Source organism: Lagenorhynchus albirostris, chromosome 18 (genome assembly GCF_949774975.1).
Source record: "Lagenorhynchus albirostris chromosome 18, mLagAlb1.1, whole genome shotgun sequence".
Classification (NCBI taxonomy): Eukaryota; Metazoa; Chordata; class Mammalia; order Artiodactyla; family Delphinidae; genus Lagenorhynchus; species Lagenorhynchus albirostris.
Window position 1 is genome coordinate 64981049 of NC_083112.1, and position 13045 is coordinate 64994093.

Here is a 13045-nt window from a genome sequence, read left to right on the forward strand (position 1 = left end):
GTGATTTCTTCTTTAAAGTTTGGGAGAATTCACCAGTGAAACCATCTTGGGTCCCAGAGTTTTCTTAGTAGGAAGGTTTTTGATGATTAATTCAGCGTCTTTAATCAATACAGGGTTATTCAGGACTTCCTTGGTGGTCCAGTGGTTAAGAGCCTGTGCTTCCACTCCAGTGCAGGGGTTGTGGGTTTGATCCCTGGTTGTGGAAGCTCTGCATGCCATGCAGTGTGGCCAAAAAAAAAAAAGAAAAAAAAATTAGGGCTATTCATATATTTTGTTTGTTTCATCTTGTTTTAGTTTTTGTAAGTTGTGTCCGTCAATGAATTCGTCCGTTTTACCTACGTTGCTGATTTTGGTTCTATGAAGTTTATAATATTATTATTCTTTTAATGTCTGTAAGGTCTGAAGTGATGATTCCTTCTTCATTTCTAATAGTGACAACTTTTTTTTGCTGTTGTTGTTGTTTTTCCTCTTGATCAGTATAGTTAGAGTTTGGTCAAATTTGTTGGTCTTTTGAAGGAACCAACTTATTGATTTGTTAATGTTTTACATGATTTTTCTTTATTATTTCATTGATTTCTTCTCTTTAGACTTCCTTTGGGTTTATTTTTTGCTTTTCCAGCTTCTTAATTTTAAACTATCAATGATTTTAGGCCTCTTTTCTTTTTTAATATAAGTATTTAAAGCTGCCCTCTCACATTGGTTTTATTTTCATTGTCATTTGATTTGAAATGTATTCTAACTTTCCTTCTGGCTACTTCTTTGATGCATGGATGATTTAGATGTTTTAATTTTAAAATATTTCACGGTTTCCTTAGTACCTTATTGATTTCTACTTTAATTCTGTTGTGCATAGGGAGCATACTCTGAGTTCTGTCCTTTTAATTAGATTTGTTTCCTTTTGAATTTATGTAGACTTGTTTTGTAACCCAGCATAGGCTCTATGTTGCTGAATGTTCTATGTGCACTTGAAAATAATGTGTATTCTGCAGTTGCTGGGTGTAATGTTTCTGTTAGTTTTCTCATCAGTTACTGAGAGGGAACTTTACCTGGTGTGGAAATTGCAGACTTTCCTACCTTCCCCTTTAATATTGTCCTTTTTTTCCTTTATGTATTTTGAAGCTCTGCTGTTAGCAGCCTGCACATTTATGACTGTTAAATTCTCCTGATGACGCCCTCTTCCTGTTCTTCTATCAATTCTAGGAAGGAGTATTGCAATATTCTCAAAAAATTCTGAGGAAAAATGATTTTTAACCTGGACTTTCATATATAGAAAACTGTTAGGGTAGTTTTTTGTGATTATTTGGAAAGTTTCCTGTTTCAGTGTTATAGAATCTCCATGGAGAGCCCACTGCTTTATTGGGAGGTGGGGTTTTAACAACTTTCACTATGAAACTTGTTCTGTTTAGATTTTCTGTCTCTTTTGGACTGGGTTTGAGTTACTCTCTTGAGTTTTCAGATTTATTTGTAGAGAGTTTAGCAAAGTAGTCTCAATTTAATTTCTTCTATCTCTTTGATTATTTTTCACTTATTGCTTTTTGTATTTGAGCTTTTTTGACTAGGTTAGAGGTTTTTATTGATTTCTGCTAAGAAGTAAGCTTAACAGTTTTGATCTTTTTTGGTTTCATTAATTTCTATTTTTGTCCTACAATTTTTTTTCTAACTTTGAATCTCATAATTAATTCATTTTTCATCTTTAATTTTTATTGAACCACTAAGGCTATGAATTGTCCTCTTAGCACTGCTTGAGCTATGTCCTGTAGGTTCTGAATGGTAGTGTTTTCAGTATTATTATTTTCTAGATATTTTGCAATTCTTATTTTTATATTTCTTTGTCATAAGAGTTGTTGGAGAGTTTTAAAATGGTGCACAGAGCCTAGGTGGAAAAGTCCTATTTTCTCATTTACTATTAATTTCCAGTGTTAAAACATTTTGATCAAAGAATGTTTTTACTACTACCATTTTTTGGAATTTATTACTGTCTTAGTTTTGGCCTAAAATGGCTGAGCTCATGAGTCAGGGACTTGAAAATAGATCTACTCTTTTGTTTCTGGGACAGAGTTTGGCACATCAATCAGATCTACCTTATATTGTGGTCTTCCTTTTCTTGCCTTTTTTTTGGGCCACTTGATCTCATATGAACAGAGAGGTTGAAGTCTTCCACTACTAGTGCCCTTACATCTCTGTAGTGCCTCTTATAATTTCTGCTTTATAAATGGTTGCTGCTTTTTTATTTGATGCACAGATATTCATAATATGTCTTCACTATGATTTCTACACTCCCCTTTTTCTGCTCTGTTTAATGCTTTTTTTTTTTGGCCATGCTGAGTGGCTTATGTGATCTTAGTTCACCGAACGGGGATTGCATCCAGGACTACGGCAGTGAAAGTGCTGAGTCCTAACCACTGGACCACCAGGGAATTCCCTCTGTTTAATGTTTTTAACCTAAATTCTAATTATCTGATGTTAAGATAGTGAACCAAACTTTATTTGTGTTTGCCTGGTGAAACTTTGACCATACTTTTAGTTTCAACTTTTTGGAATCACTTCATTTCAGGTGTGTTTCTTGCGTAGAGTTGGGTTTTGCTTTGTGGTCCAGTATGAAATTCTTTTAAATAGGTGAGTTAATAAGCACATTTATACTTACTGGTGTGACAAATATATTTGGTCTGAGTACTGTTACTCTATTTTTCAGAGAATTTTTGTTATTTGGCCTGTATTATTTTGTATATACTATTCTAATATTTTAGAAGGTTTGTATTTCTCTTCTTGGTTATTTTTATAGGTTTATTAACTTAGCCCTCTTTCTTTGGGCAATATATATTAGTTTCCTACAGCAAGGAACAATATTAGCATGTTTCTTCCTCTTCTTTCCCTTTCCCCTACCACTTAAGACTTGCTAATGAAATTCTAATTGTTTGCCTGTTGCTCACTAGTGGGTGATGTTTCCTGATTGCTTTAGCTGTGATTGGTGGGAATTAATGAACTTACTTTCTCATCTTTTCTCCCCTTTATTTTCTCACTTTTTGTTAGCTGTATCCCTTCTGCATTGGCAGGGCATACACTCTACCCTGTCACTGTAATTTCCTGGTTTGTTTTAGTCTCAGTTCTACATTGAATATATTTAATGTGTACCATCATTCCTTTGACCATGCTTTCTCTAGCCTTTTCTTGGTGAATTCATCCAGTAGTAGTTTCCTTGAGGGGCTCCTGGGAAAATTCTGATTTCTTCTATGCTCAAAGCTGTTTGTACCTTTTATACTTGAAGGATGGCTTGGCTAGATGATAAAATCCTTTGTTCACACTTTTTCTGTATATCTTATAGTTATTTTCCCATTTTCTTCTGCACTGAATATTGCTATGGAAAATCTGGGGCCAGATTTTTTGGTTTTGGTCTGGCTGGGTGTGTTGATTTTACTAGGATATATCTTAGAGTTGACCGTCTCAGCCACTTTGCCCTGGTGCACCTGCTGTGCACTTTCAATACATAGATTCATCTTTTATTTCAGAAAAGTTTTCTTAAATTTAATCTGAATTGTTTTGTTATATTGGTTTGGTTTTCTGCTTCAAAGATTCAGTTAAGTACTGGTTGTATTCTCTTTGCTCATCATCTATAGCCATAATTTTTTTCTCTAGTTTTTTAAACTCTATTTCCATTTCATTTTATTAGGTCCTTATTTTTTCCCCATATGCTTCTTCTCCCTTGTGCTGCTTCTCATTTCATCTTCACTTCCATGATAGTTTTAATTTGTTCTTATTTTTCCTGAGTTCTGATTACTCACGTTTTTATCTCTTCCTTGTCTCACTCTTTGCTGAGTTCTTATTGTGCTTTGTGATTACCCTTAATAGAGGTGATTGGATTAAGTTTTAAAAATTTATGCCATAACGTTTGCTTAGAATTTTCATATATTCTTTGGCTATGTTGTTTTGATGCATGTTCATCAGGCAAGTTTTGGTGTTCTTCTCCTGTTTTTAATTTAAAATGTAAACGGCTTTTAATTGAGACTGTGCCATATAAAAAACATTATTGCTCATCATAAAGTGACTTGAATTACCTTGCCCTGGCTATTTGTGGGACAGTCCTCCGTGTGTGTGTGTGTGTGTGTGTGTGTGTGTGTGTGTGTGTGTGTGTGTGTAAGGGGTGCTGGGGACAGGCAGCTTCTATACTTAACAGTTGCAGTACTTCCTGCTTCACTGTTTCCACAGACATTCTGCTTCCTGCTACAATGGCCTTTCTCTATAGCCCTGCCCTCTCTGTTTCTGTGAACCAAACTGTGTCCAGGAGGTCGTCTGCTGCCAGCCCTGTTGCCCCTCTGCCCACTTCCTTTGCTACACCGAAGGGGTGTATCTTTTGCACTTCTGGGTGAGCCCGTCACTTGCAGAGACCACACAGTCTCCAAGTTGCCTGGGATGTGTTGCCCAGGGCTCTGTGCTCTTGTCACTCATCGTATTCTCCCTTTCTTGTCTTCTCCCCAGCAAGGCCTCTGCCTTATCTCCACCGTGTCTGCTCCCGATTTCATGCTTCTTGTACTAGGTACACGATGTAGGTTGTCACTCACTTCAGGGTGAGTCCATACTCATAGTGTATTTGCTGGCATTTTCTGTGATCTTTTCTCTTAGGGCTCTCTCACTGTTTGCTTCTTCCTCTCATCTTGGATTCATGGCTGCTATTCGCTAATTGTAGCAGCCTTTGAACAGTCTCCTTGTATTGCTGTGCTGAGAATGCTGTGTCCCCCCACAGGTCACCCCCGCCATTTACCTTGTTTTGTGTGATACGCGGGAGAAGAAAGCTCCCTGGGGCATATTATATTGGAGGTCTGATGAACTCTTTAAAAGGACCTCTAAGGTCCCTGTTTTGAGAATAGACTTTTAGGGGAGTAAGGTGGAAGCTTGGAACACCTTATGAACACCTTTTGAAGCTATTATAGCTGTTCAGGTGTATTAATGATGGACTGCATCACAGTGCTAAGTGTGGACGTGGTGAGGAATGGTTCAACTCTGGATAGGTGTTGAAGGGAAGCTGATTCGGGGCTTTTGCTAGTGGAATAATGGAGTGTGAGAGAGGGGAGCCGTTTGCACCTGTGCATATTGTGTGTATCTGTCTTTTCGAATGCTTCTCTGTATTGGGGAGCTCACGCCGGCTTTAAGCGGGTAGGACCTGTTCACAGGAAGACGTTTCCTACCGTGCTTGTTATCTTGCCCAGTTGCCAAAATGAGCAGGACTTCACACAGTTAACTTACTAGGTGGAGTCCTTTGGTGTTTAGATTCTGGGTGGGACTGCTTTTCCTGTGCGTATTCCAGACCTGTTGTGGAGGCTTTGGGTACCCGTGGGCTCGGCTCTGCTTCTCTTCCTGGGCCCAGCAGCACATGTCAGGGGCCTTCCACATGCGCATTTTCTATTCTGCTTAGAGACGAGCTCTTGGGGTTAATGCTGCAGCCAGCTGCTCCACATACAGGGGCGAGGCTGCCCAGCCACTGCTTAGTCATCTCGCGAAGTAACCTGATGATTGCCTTAAAGGCCCTCCTGCTTGCTAAACTCAGAACCCTGGGCCAAAAAGAACAGCTTCCAAATCTGCTAGGGCCTCTTTTCAGCGCATATTTGGACTGTGGTTCTATTAGGTTTATTCGTGATTAATGTGGTCCTATTTGCCTTCTCTTCCAGAAACTTGTCAAAATTTCTGGTCCGCTGTAGTTTTCAGGGCTGCCATGGTTATATTATTTTTTGTCATTTTTGTGAGATAGTGGGATGGAAGACAGGAAATTCCTGTACTTACTGTCTGCCGTCTTGCTCTGGTTGTTTGCACTGCTCCTTAAGAACTGGGTGAGGGGCACATAGGAGAAAAAGAATTTGGGAAGGATCAGAGTTTTTAGGTTCAGAGGTTAGAAAATGATTTGGCTAACATGTAACATACTGTTCATTAAGGACCTTAGTATTTCTGGCTTATTGTAATCTGTACAGCTGTTCAGTTATATGGGACATATAATATGGAACATAATTGGGTGTCATTTACTTTTTTTTTGAAGATACCCCCTTAGAGAGTGCACTATGAGAAAATATAAGTATGAATGAGCTGTCTAGTTTATGTCCATGGGAAGTCTTACATCATCCATATTAAGTTTCTGATTAGTTAACTACCTGTAATCATGTGAATTTTAGGAAACAACTTATAATTTTATATCTTTCCTGTATTGGGAAAAATGTATCTACCTTAAGTGTTAATGAAAGATAGGAGACAGAAGACTGCTTTGGGGAAGATACTCTGAACATTTAAGAATGAAAACATGTTTTAAATGTAGGGTTTGCATAAGTAGAAAAATTGAGTATACTGAAACATTTTCCCCTTGTACTAAATTTCAACTGTATTTCCTTACTAGGTTGTGATATCAAGTGCTATGCGTATTGCAAGTTAAACCTCACTACCATTTATAATGGCTTTGTGTCTGTGTGCTAACTTGGAAAGGTATTTTATGATGTCACTGTTGGTTGGGTGACAGTAATATTAATGTTTCATGTTAATATTTAATATTAATGCACTGAGGCAGCAATTAGGATAATAGCTTGAAGCGTCCCCCCTTCCGCCATGAGCCGAAGGTCGTATTGGTTCGTTTTTCTTCGTAGTGCAGGCTAACTAAATTTGTCCACCTTATTCTAATATCTGTCTCATTTTAAACCTGCCCAAGGTGCCTTCTTAAACCCCTTCCAGGATTAGCTGTTGCCAAGATGAATGCTCAGGCCTGTTATCCAGAGAGATGGCTTTCCCACAGTGAAATGCACTTCCATAAAAAATGAGAATTTGAACTCAACAATCCATTATTTAAGTTCTCTGTCCAAGGAGGACAGTGAGAAAAATTACTACCCCCAGATTAGGTGGTTCAGAAGGAGGACACTGGGACTCGGCATACAGTTGTTCTCAGGGCTAAGACTTATCCTAATGAAAGGATACAAACAGGATCAGCAGAGGGAAAAGGCACATGGGTGATATCCAGAGGCAACCGGGTGGAAGGTTCCAAGAGTCTGTGAAATCAAGCAAGACAAGCTTAATTCCTCGGAGAACCAGGGCCCGGGGGTCTTTACTGGGGGCTGGCCAGGTAGGCACCTTCTGCCTAGCCCGCACCAAAATGCCCACAAGGCGAGATGTTTAGCATAAACCACATGGTTTATACAAACAGTTTAGGTAGGCCAGCCATTCTTACCAGGGAAGGGTGGGAGCACTGCTGAAACCCAACTTGCCAGTCGTCAGCCAAGGGCCAGGCTTGCCAGCAGGTCCTTCTAAGGAGCGGCCTCTGCTCTGCATGACGTTAGATATCCAGAGGCCTGGTATTTTCTAAATATTTAAAATAATATGAAAAGAAAGATGCCATGTGAATTGTCATCAGACTTCCCATACCAGGACTGTATGTGTCTTTCTGGTTTTTTTTTTTTTTTTTTTGCGGTACACGGGCCTCTCACTGTTGTGGCCTCTCCCGTTGCGGAGCACAGGCTCTGGACGCGCAGGCTCAGCGACCATGGCTCATGGGCCCAGCCGCTCCGCGGCATGTGGGATCCTCCCAGACCGGGGCATGAACCCGTGTCCCCTGCCTGCATCGGCAGGCGGACTCTCAACCACTGCGCCACCAGGGAAGCCCTGTCTTTCTGTTTTGATTGATACTTAAAAAAAAAAAAAAAAAAAAAATCAGGTTTGTAATAGTTTGTGTTGAAACCTGTGGGTGAACTGCTCATTCTGACTGCTGATGGTTTCTCCAGGTCTCTGAGCCTCGCACCCTTCTGAACCGTGGCCCCATAGCTACCCACGAAGCTTTTCTTGGCTGCTGTCGTATTTTCCTGTGCAACAGGCACTTCATTGCTTTGCCTAAAGTGCTGATATTAAGACACCTTACGGTTGTGGGGAAGGTAATGTGGGAGGGTGGGCAGGTAAGCAAGCAGTGTGGCTTTTACTGAACGGGAGCAGTAGGCTACCTAATTCAGCCTTAATTATGCCTTTTGTGGTTTTGAACAAAATTATTAAGGTGATATCACTTCTTAGGCTCTTAGTAATGGCAAAGGAAGGGGTTGAGGATGGTGACTTATCACATTTGCAGGGTATGTAAAGGTCACACATTTAATTCATTTTAACAGCACTGTCTTCAACGTATTTTGACAGCTATTCAGGACTATGAAACTGCTCAGGAACACAATGAGAATGACCAGCAGATTCGAGAAGGTCTAGAGAAAGCACAGAGGCTACTGAAACAGTCACAGAAACGAGATTATTATAAAATCTTGGGAGTAAAAAGGTGAATTATAAATTTAAAATTCACATTGTTATTTTTAATCAACTGTTTTAAAGCTAATTGTTGCTCTTTTTTCCCTCTGATTCATTTCCTTTTCTTAGGTAATTTCAGTCATAGATTAAACCCTAACACTCTTGAACATCATAAAGCTGTTTTGAATATATTACAGATAAATTTCTTTGATAGAGACTAGTCATGCAATGATGGAGAATTAGTAGTTGGTGACAAAGAAAGGACACTGTGGCATGAATAGGTCCTGGGCCTAGATTTCTTAAGAAGGGTAAAGAGGTGGGAGTGAGCTTTCTTTTGGTGGGGACAGGAGGGAGGGAGGGGTTGGGGAAAAGATAACTTCTCTAGGCCTAAAAATAAAGTGGCACTTTCAGAATGAACTTGAAGGCACAGGGAGAATGTAATTTACTCAATACCTGCTTTTATATTAGACCCACCTTCCCTGAACAGGGGAACCATCAATCTTTCAATCAACAGTCTGAAACTTTGTTCTTTTGAGTAAGCTAATAAGCCAGGAGCAAAATACAAAGTGGGCTTCAAAGAGTCAGTGTCTCTTTTAATGCCAAGAATCGAATCATGGTAGTTTGGAAATTCAGAAAGTTTAAAAATGCATCAGTGCAGTTTTCTTAAGGGAGAATTGTAAAGCTCAGGAGCACTTAAATTTGTTCCTGGTGAGATTCTGACATCAGGAGGCCTGGCGCCTGTAAGGGTCTGGGGGAGACGCTCAGCCGGTTATGATGCGGTATTCAGAAAACCGGGCTGCTGATCTGCCAGTGGGGTCTCCCTAACTGCCCCTCTTAGCTCCTCCTGGCTGTATGTTGGACACTTCTTAACTAATGATTATGAATTAACTTTACCACCCTTCAGAAATGCCAAAAAACAAGAAATCATTAAAGCATACCGAAAATTAGCACTGCAGTGGCACCCAGATAACTTCCAGAATGAAGAAGAAAAGAAAAAAGCTGAGAAAAAGTTCATTGACATAGCAGCTGCTAAAGAAGTCCTCTCCGATCCAGGTACTGCTTGCTTTAATGTTTCTGTTCTCCTGAAATGGCCGCGTCAGTGACTAGCGACTTCTTAGCTCTATTCCTTTGCCCGTCTTAGAGGCCGTGTCAGGAGTGGACAGTGGGGCGCGTGGTGGGTGGGCCCCCTGGGGCTGAGCTCGGGAGCTGGTGATGGTCCCTGAAGCCCATTTTCATGTCTACCCTTGTCAGACTCTAGGGCCCCTCATGTGCACAGTGCAGTGGAGACGCCACCAAGTGTGGAATCAGAAGGCCTGAGGGTGACTCTTATCTCTCTTTGAATAAGGTCCTAGAACTTTTTTGGGCCTCAGGTTTTTTCACCAATGATAATGCAAGTACAACAAGAGGGATCCTCTTAGGTTCGTTCCTTCCAGCTTCACAGATCAATGTGAATTTTTATACCAAACTTACAGGAGCTTGATGAGGATGTGGACCGCCAGGCAGGAATGTGCAGTGGTGGGACAGGGGCAGATCCCCCTCTGAGAGTGTCTCCCCAGGAATTGTGCTCGAGCTCTAATGGTCATTCGATTTACTGGTTGATATGTTATTTCATCATAAGCTAAAATGACCTGGAAAATGAAGGAGACGGTTTAAGAATTTAGGTATTACCGAGCAGTGCTTTGACATTTCCAGAGGGAATTTCATGTTAAGCTACTACCTACTGCTTTTTTGTGGCTTTCCATGTCAGTGGGAGCAGAAACTATGACTTGAGCTAGACAAATTTAACAAAATAGAAGGAAATCACATTTTATGCCCATTTGACAAGTTTCTGAACTACTTATGCTATGGAATTGAAAGTAAATGATGTTTGTTCTCAAGTAATTTATAATCCAGTGAGAGAGGGAGGAGTTACTTAACGAGTACAGGAGGATACATACTGTTTGTTCTTTTATTCTGCACACGTCGATGCCCGTGAATGGCTCTGTCCTTAGCGTGTGCAGCGGGCAGGTGAGGCGCTCTGGAGCTGAGCCCTGAGGGGAGCAGGGGGCCTGCGGGCAGAGCCGCGTGCATCGAGAAGAGAGCTGCACCCTTGGTTACTAGGAGTTCTTCTCTGTCCTCTGTGCCTTCTTCTCAGCCCCCGTCCTTACTGTAAAGATGGCAGCTGTTCCTATGAGGATACTAGCTTGCTCGTCTGCTGCCTCCAGGGTTCCTGTCTCCCACGTGTCTGCACTGGCCTCTGTCTCATCACGGGCTTCGCTCCGGACTGACAGGCACAGCAGTGGAGGTGGCCTCCTGGCCTGTACGATAGGGCGCCTCCCTCCCTCAGGTCTGGGGAGCCTTCCTTCTGTTCAGATTTAATAGTGAGGCCCCAGACGCTTCATGGGTTGATGAGGTTCGCCTGGCTGACTTGATGCTTGGAGTTAGGACGGTGAACACGGCCGTGTCATCAGAAGAGCGTGCGTGACTTTGAGGTCTCATTCCCTGCAACTCCTCGGCTTTCCCAGAGAAGAATTTCCTTGGGTAGCTTCTTGTGAGAGAAGATTTAGGGGGTCCGAACTTGCATGAATATCCATTTTCAACCCTGAACCTCACCGCCTTCTCCATGACTGGTTTCTCCTGAAACCTGTGATCTGGGTGGGAGAGGGAGGCTGGATTCTTGAGCATCAGTCGGTCACGGTTGTCTCGGTAACCGAGGGGTGTGGTCCTCAGACCCCGCCTCAGCCCACACCTCTGGCAGCGCCTGGCTCTTAGCTCGCTGCTTTCTTTTACAGAGATGAGGAAGAAGTTTGACGACGGAGAAGATCCCCTGGATGCAGAAAGCCAACAAGGAGGGGGCGGCAACCCTTTCCACAGAAGCTGGAACTCATGGCAAGGGTTCAATCCCTTCAGCTCAGGCGGACCTTTTAGATTTAAATTCCACTTCAATTAAACCAGCTGTTTTTCTGCTCTTCATTTTTTAAAGATTAAACACAAAAAACCTTGTTCCAGGATCTTAATGAAAAAAAATTTCAGTCTTTCGGTTTGTCCATGACCAAAGAGTTGTTTTCATAGGAAATACCTGTTCTTACCCGTTTAGACCTGAGGCTGATGGGTTTGTGAGGGCGGGAGGCAGGGGAACGGTTCGGTTCTGTGTCTGGGCTGTGAACGTCGGGACGAAGGAGTCTGAGACAGGCGCGCAGAATTTGTATTTTTCTACACTGGAGCACGCGGCAATTCTTTTCTTCACATCCTTGCTTACGTGTCTGTCAGTGCCTGCATTTGTGAGGAGCTGTGGTGTCAGGATTCTCCCAGAGGAATGAACATTCTGAGCTGTATGTTCTTAGGGACAACTTTGCTTAGATTCTGGTCAGTCCAGTCATTTGTGAATGTGTTAAATTTCCACATGCATTCCCATCTCTCTACGAGCATGAATGTGGCTGTCAGGGAAGGTGGGCAGAGCCTGTCTTTTAGAAAACCTGCTACCGAATGATAGTCGCTGGAGCCAGGGTTAGATTTGGACCGATGTTAAGCATGTATGTTTTTTTGTTCAGTACCTGCAGAGGAATACTGAAAATCACTGAAATAGAATTAATTGTAAATCCTACTGGCCCTTTTGATATGAAACACAACAAACGAAAAAGTAATATGTAAAATAGGTTCAGATAATATAGCAGTGGTATTTAAAATAATATTGCTGTAGTGCAGAATGAAATACTTTAACAACAACCGAAGTTGTGAGTTAAACAGCATTTCCTGTAACAGGATTGGCTTAGAAATGTAAAGTCGCTCAGTCAATATAAACAAACAGAACGCCATGTTTCCCACTTTTAGTAAATACAGCAGACAGTATCTCTTAGGTCCTGGCCTACCTGGCCCGTGGGTGCTCGTGTGGGACTGTTTTGAGGTGGGCATTAAATAGCAGGCCTGCCCCTTTTTCAGACCTTGATGCCTCTGGATGTTCTCTGCCAGAAAACAACAGAAAACAGGTTTACAGATCTAGTCAGCTCCAGCTGTATGTCTACTATCAACATGGCATCTCTTCTTGGGATACCTTCTTCTTAAGAGAAATGAACTATTCAGTCTTTCTTTATATACTGGATAACTTTTTCCCTAAAAAAAAAAAAAGAGTTACTTTAATCAAGAACACGAAATTTTTATGGAATTATGATGCTGCATTTAAAATCTAAGAGAATTACTTTAGATAAAAATTATTACATTCTGGAAAGGTTTTTGTTTTTGCCTCAGAGCATTCTGAAGCAATTTAAGCAGGATAGGCTTAATATATTGTTTTCAGGAAATCAAGCATTTTCTTTGAGTTGCAGGGACCGTCCTGACTGCTAATATCCACAACAGCCAGCCAAGCACAAATCGTTTTCTTCTACAGTCATCCTGAAACATGCGTGGAAAAAAGTTGTTTAAACTGAGACAAAACATATAGTTGAGATGAGCAAAACACGTGAGTGCTTTCTGCATCTATTTAGAAGTTTACTTCTTACCAATAAACTTAAGATTGCATTTTGAAAACTAGCAAACAGCTTGCAGCTCTCATTTTGTTTTAATGTCTCAAAATTCAAGTCAGTGTGAAAGTAATTTACAAGGGAAATTCATTTTTGTTTCTTTAATCTTGTTACTTCATTAGTTACATCAGCAATTTATTTTTCAATCTGGTTCTTTCATATATGATGTCACTGTGAACTCTCTGAAATCTAGCGATGGCCTCTACTGACTTTCACAAGTAAGAGTTTTCACACAGAATCAGAAGGAGGGAAATATCAAACCACTTGCCGTTCTATCCGGAGGAGAGGGTGCAAGGCTGCAGCGAAGA

General features: G+C 41.2%; 1 protein-coding gene across 1 annotated transcript in view; it reads left to right on the forward strand.

Annotated features, from left to right (window-relative positions):
* Nucleotides 1–11222, forward strand: part of DNAJC3 (DnaJ heat shock protein family (Hsp40) member C3) — an 82381-nt gene extending 71159 nt beyond the window's left edge. Inside the window, exons 10-12 of the mRNA XM_060128835.1 lie at nucleotides 8140–8272; nucleotides 9146–9294; nucleotides 11013–11222. Of these exons, the coding sequence (XP_059984818.1) occupies nucleotides 8140–8272; nucleotides 9146–9294; nucleotides 11013–11170 (440 nt within the window). The 3' untranslated portion in view covers nucleotides 11171–11222. The remainder of the gene's footprint in view (nucleotides 1–8139; nucleotides 8273–9145; nucleotides 9295–11012) is intronic.
* The last annotated feature ends 1823 nt before the right edge of the window (nucleotides 11223–13045 follow it).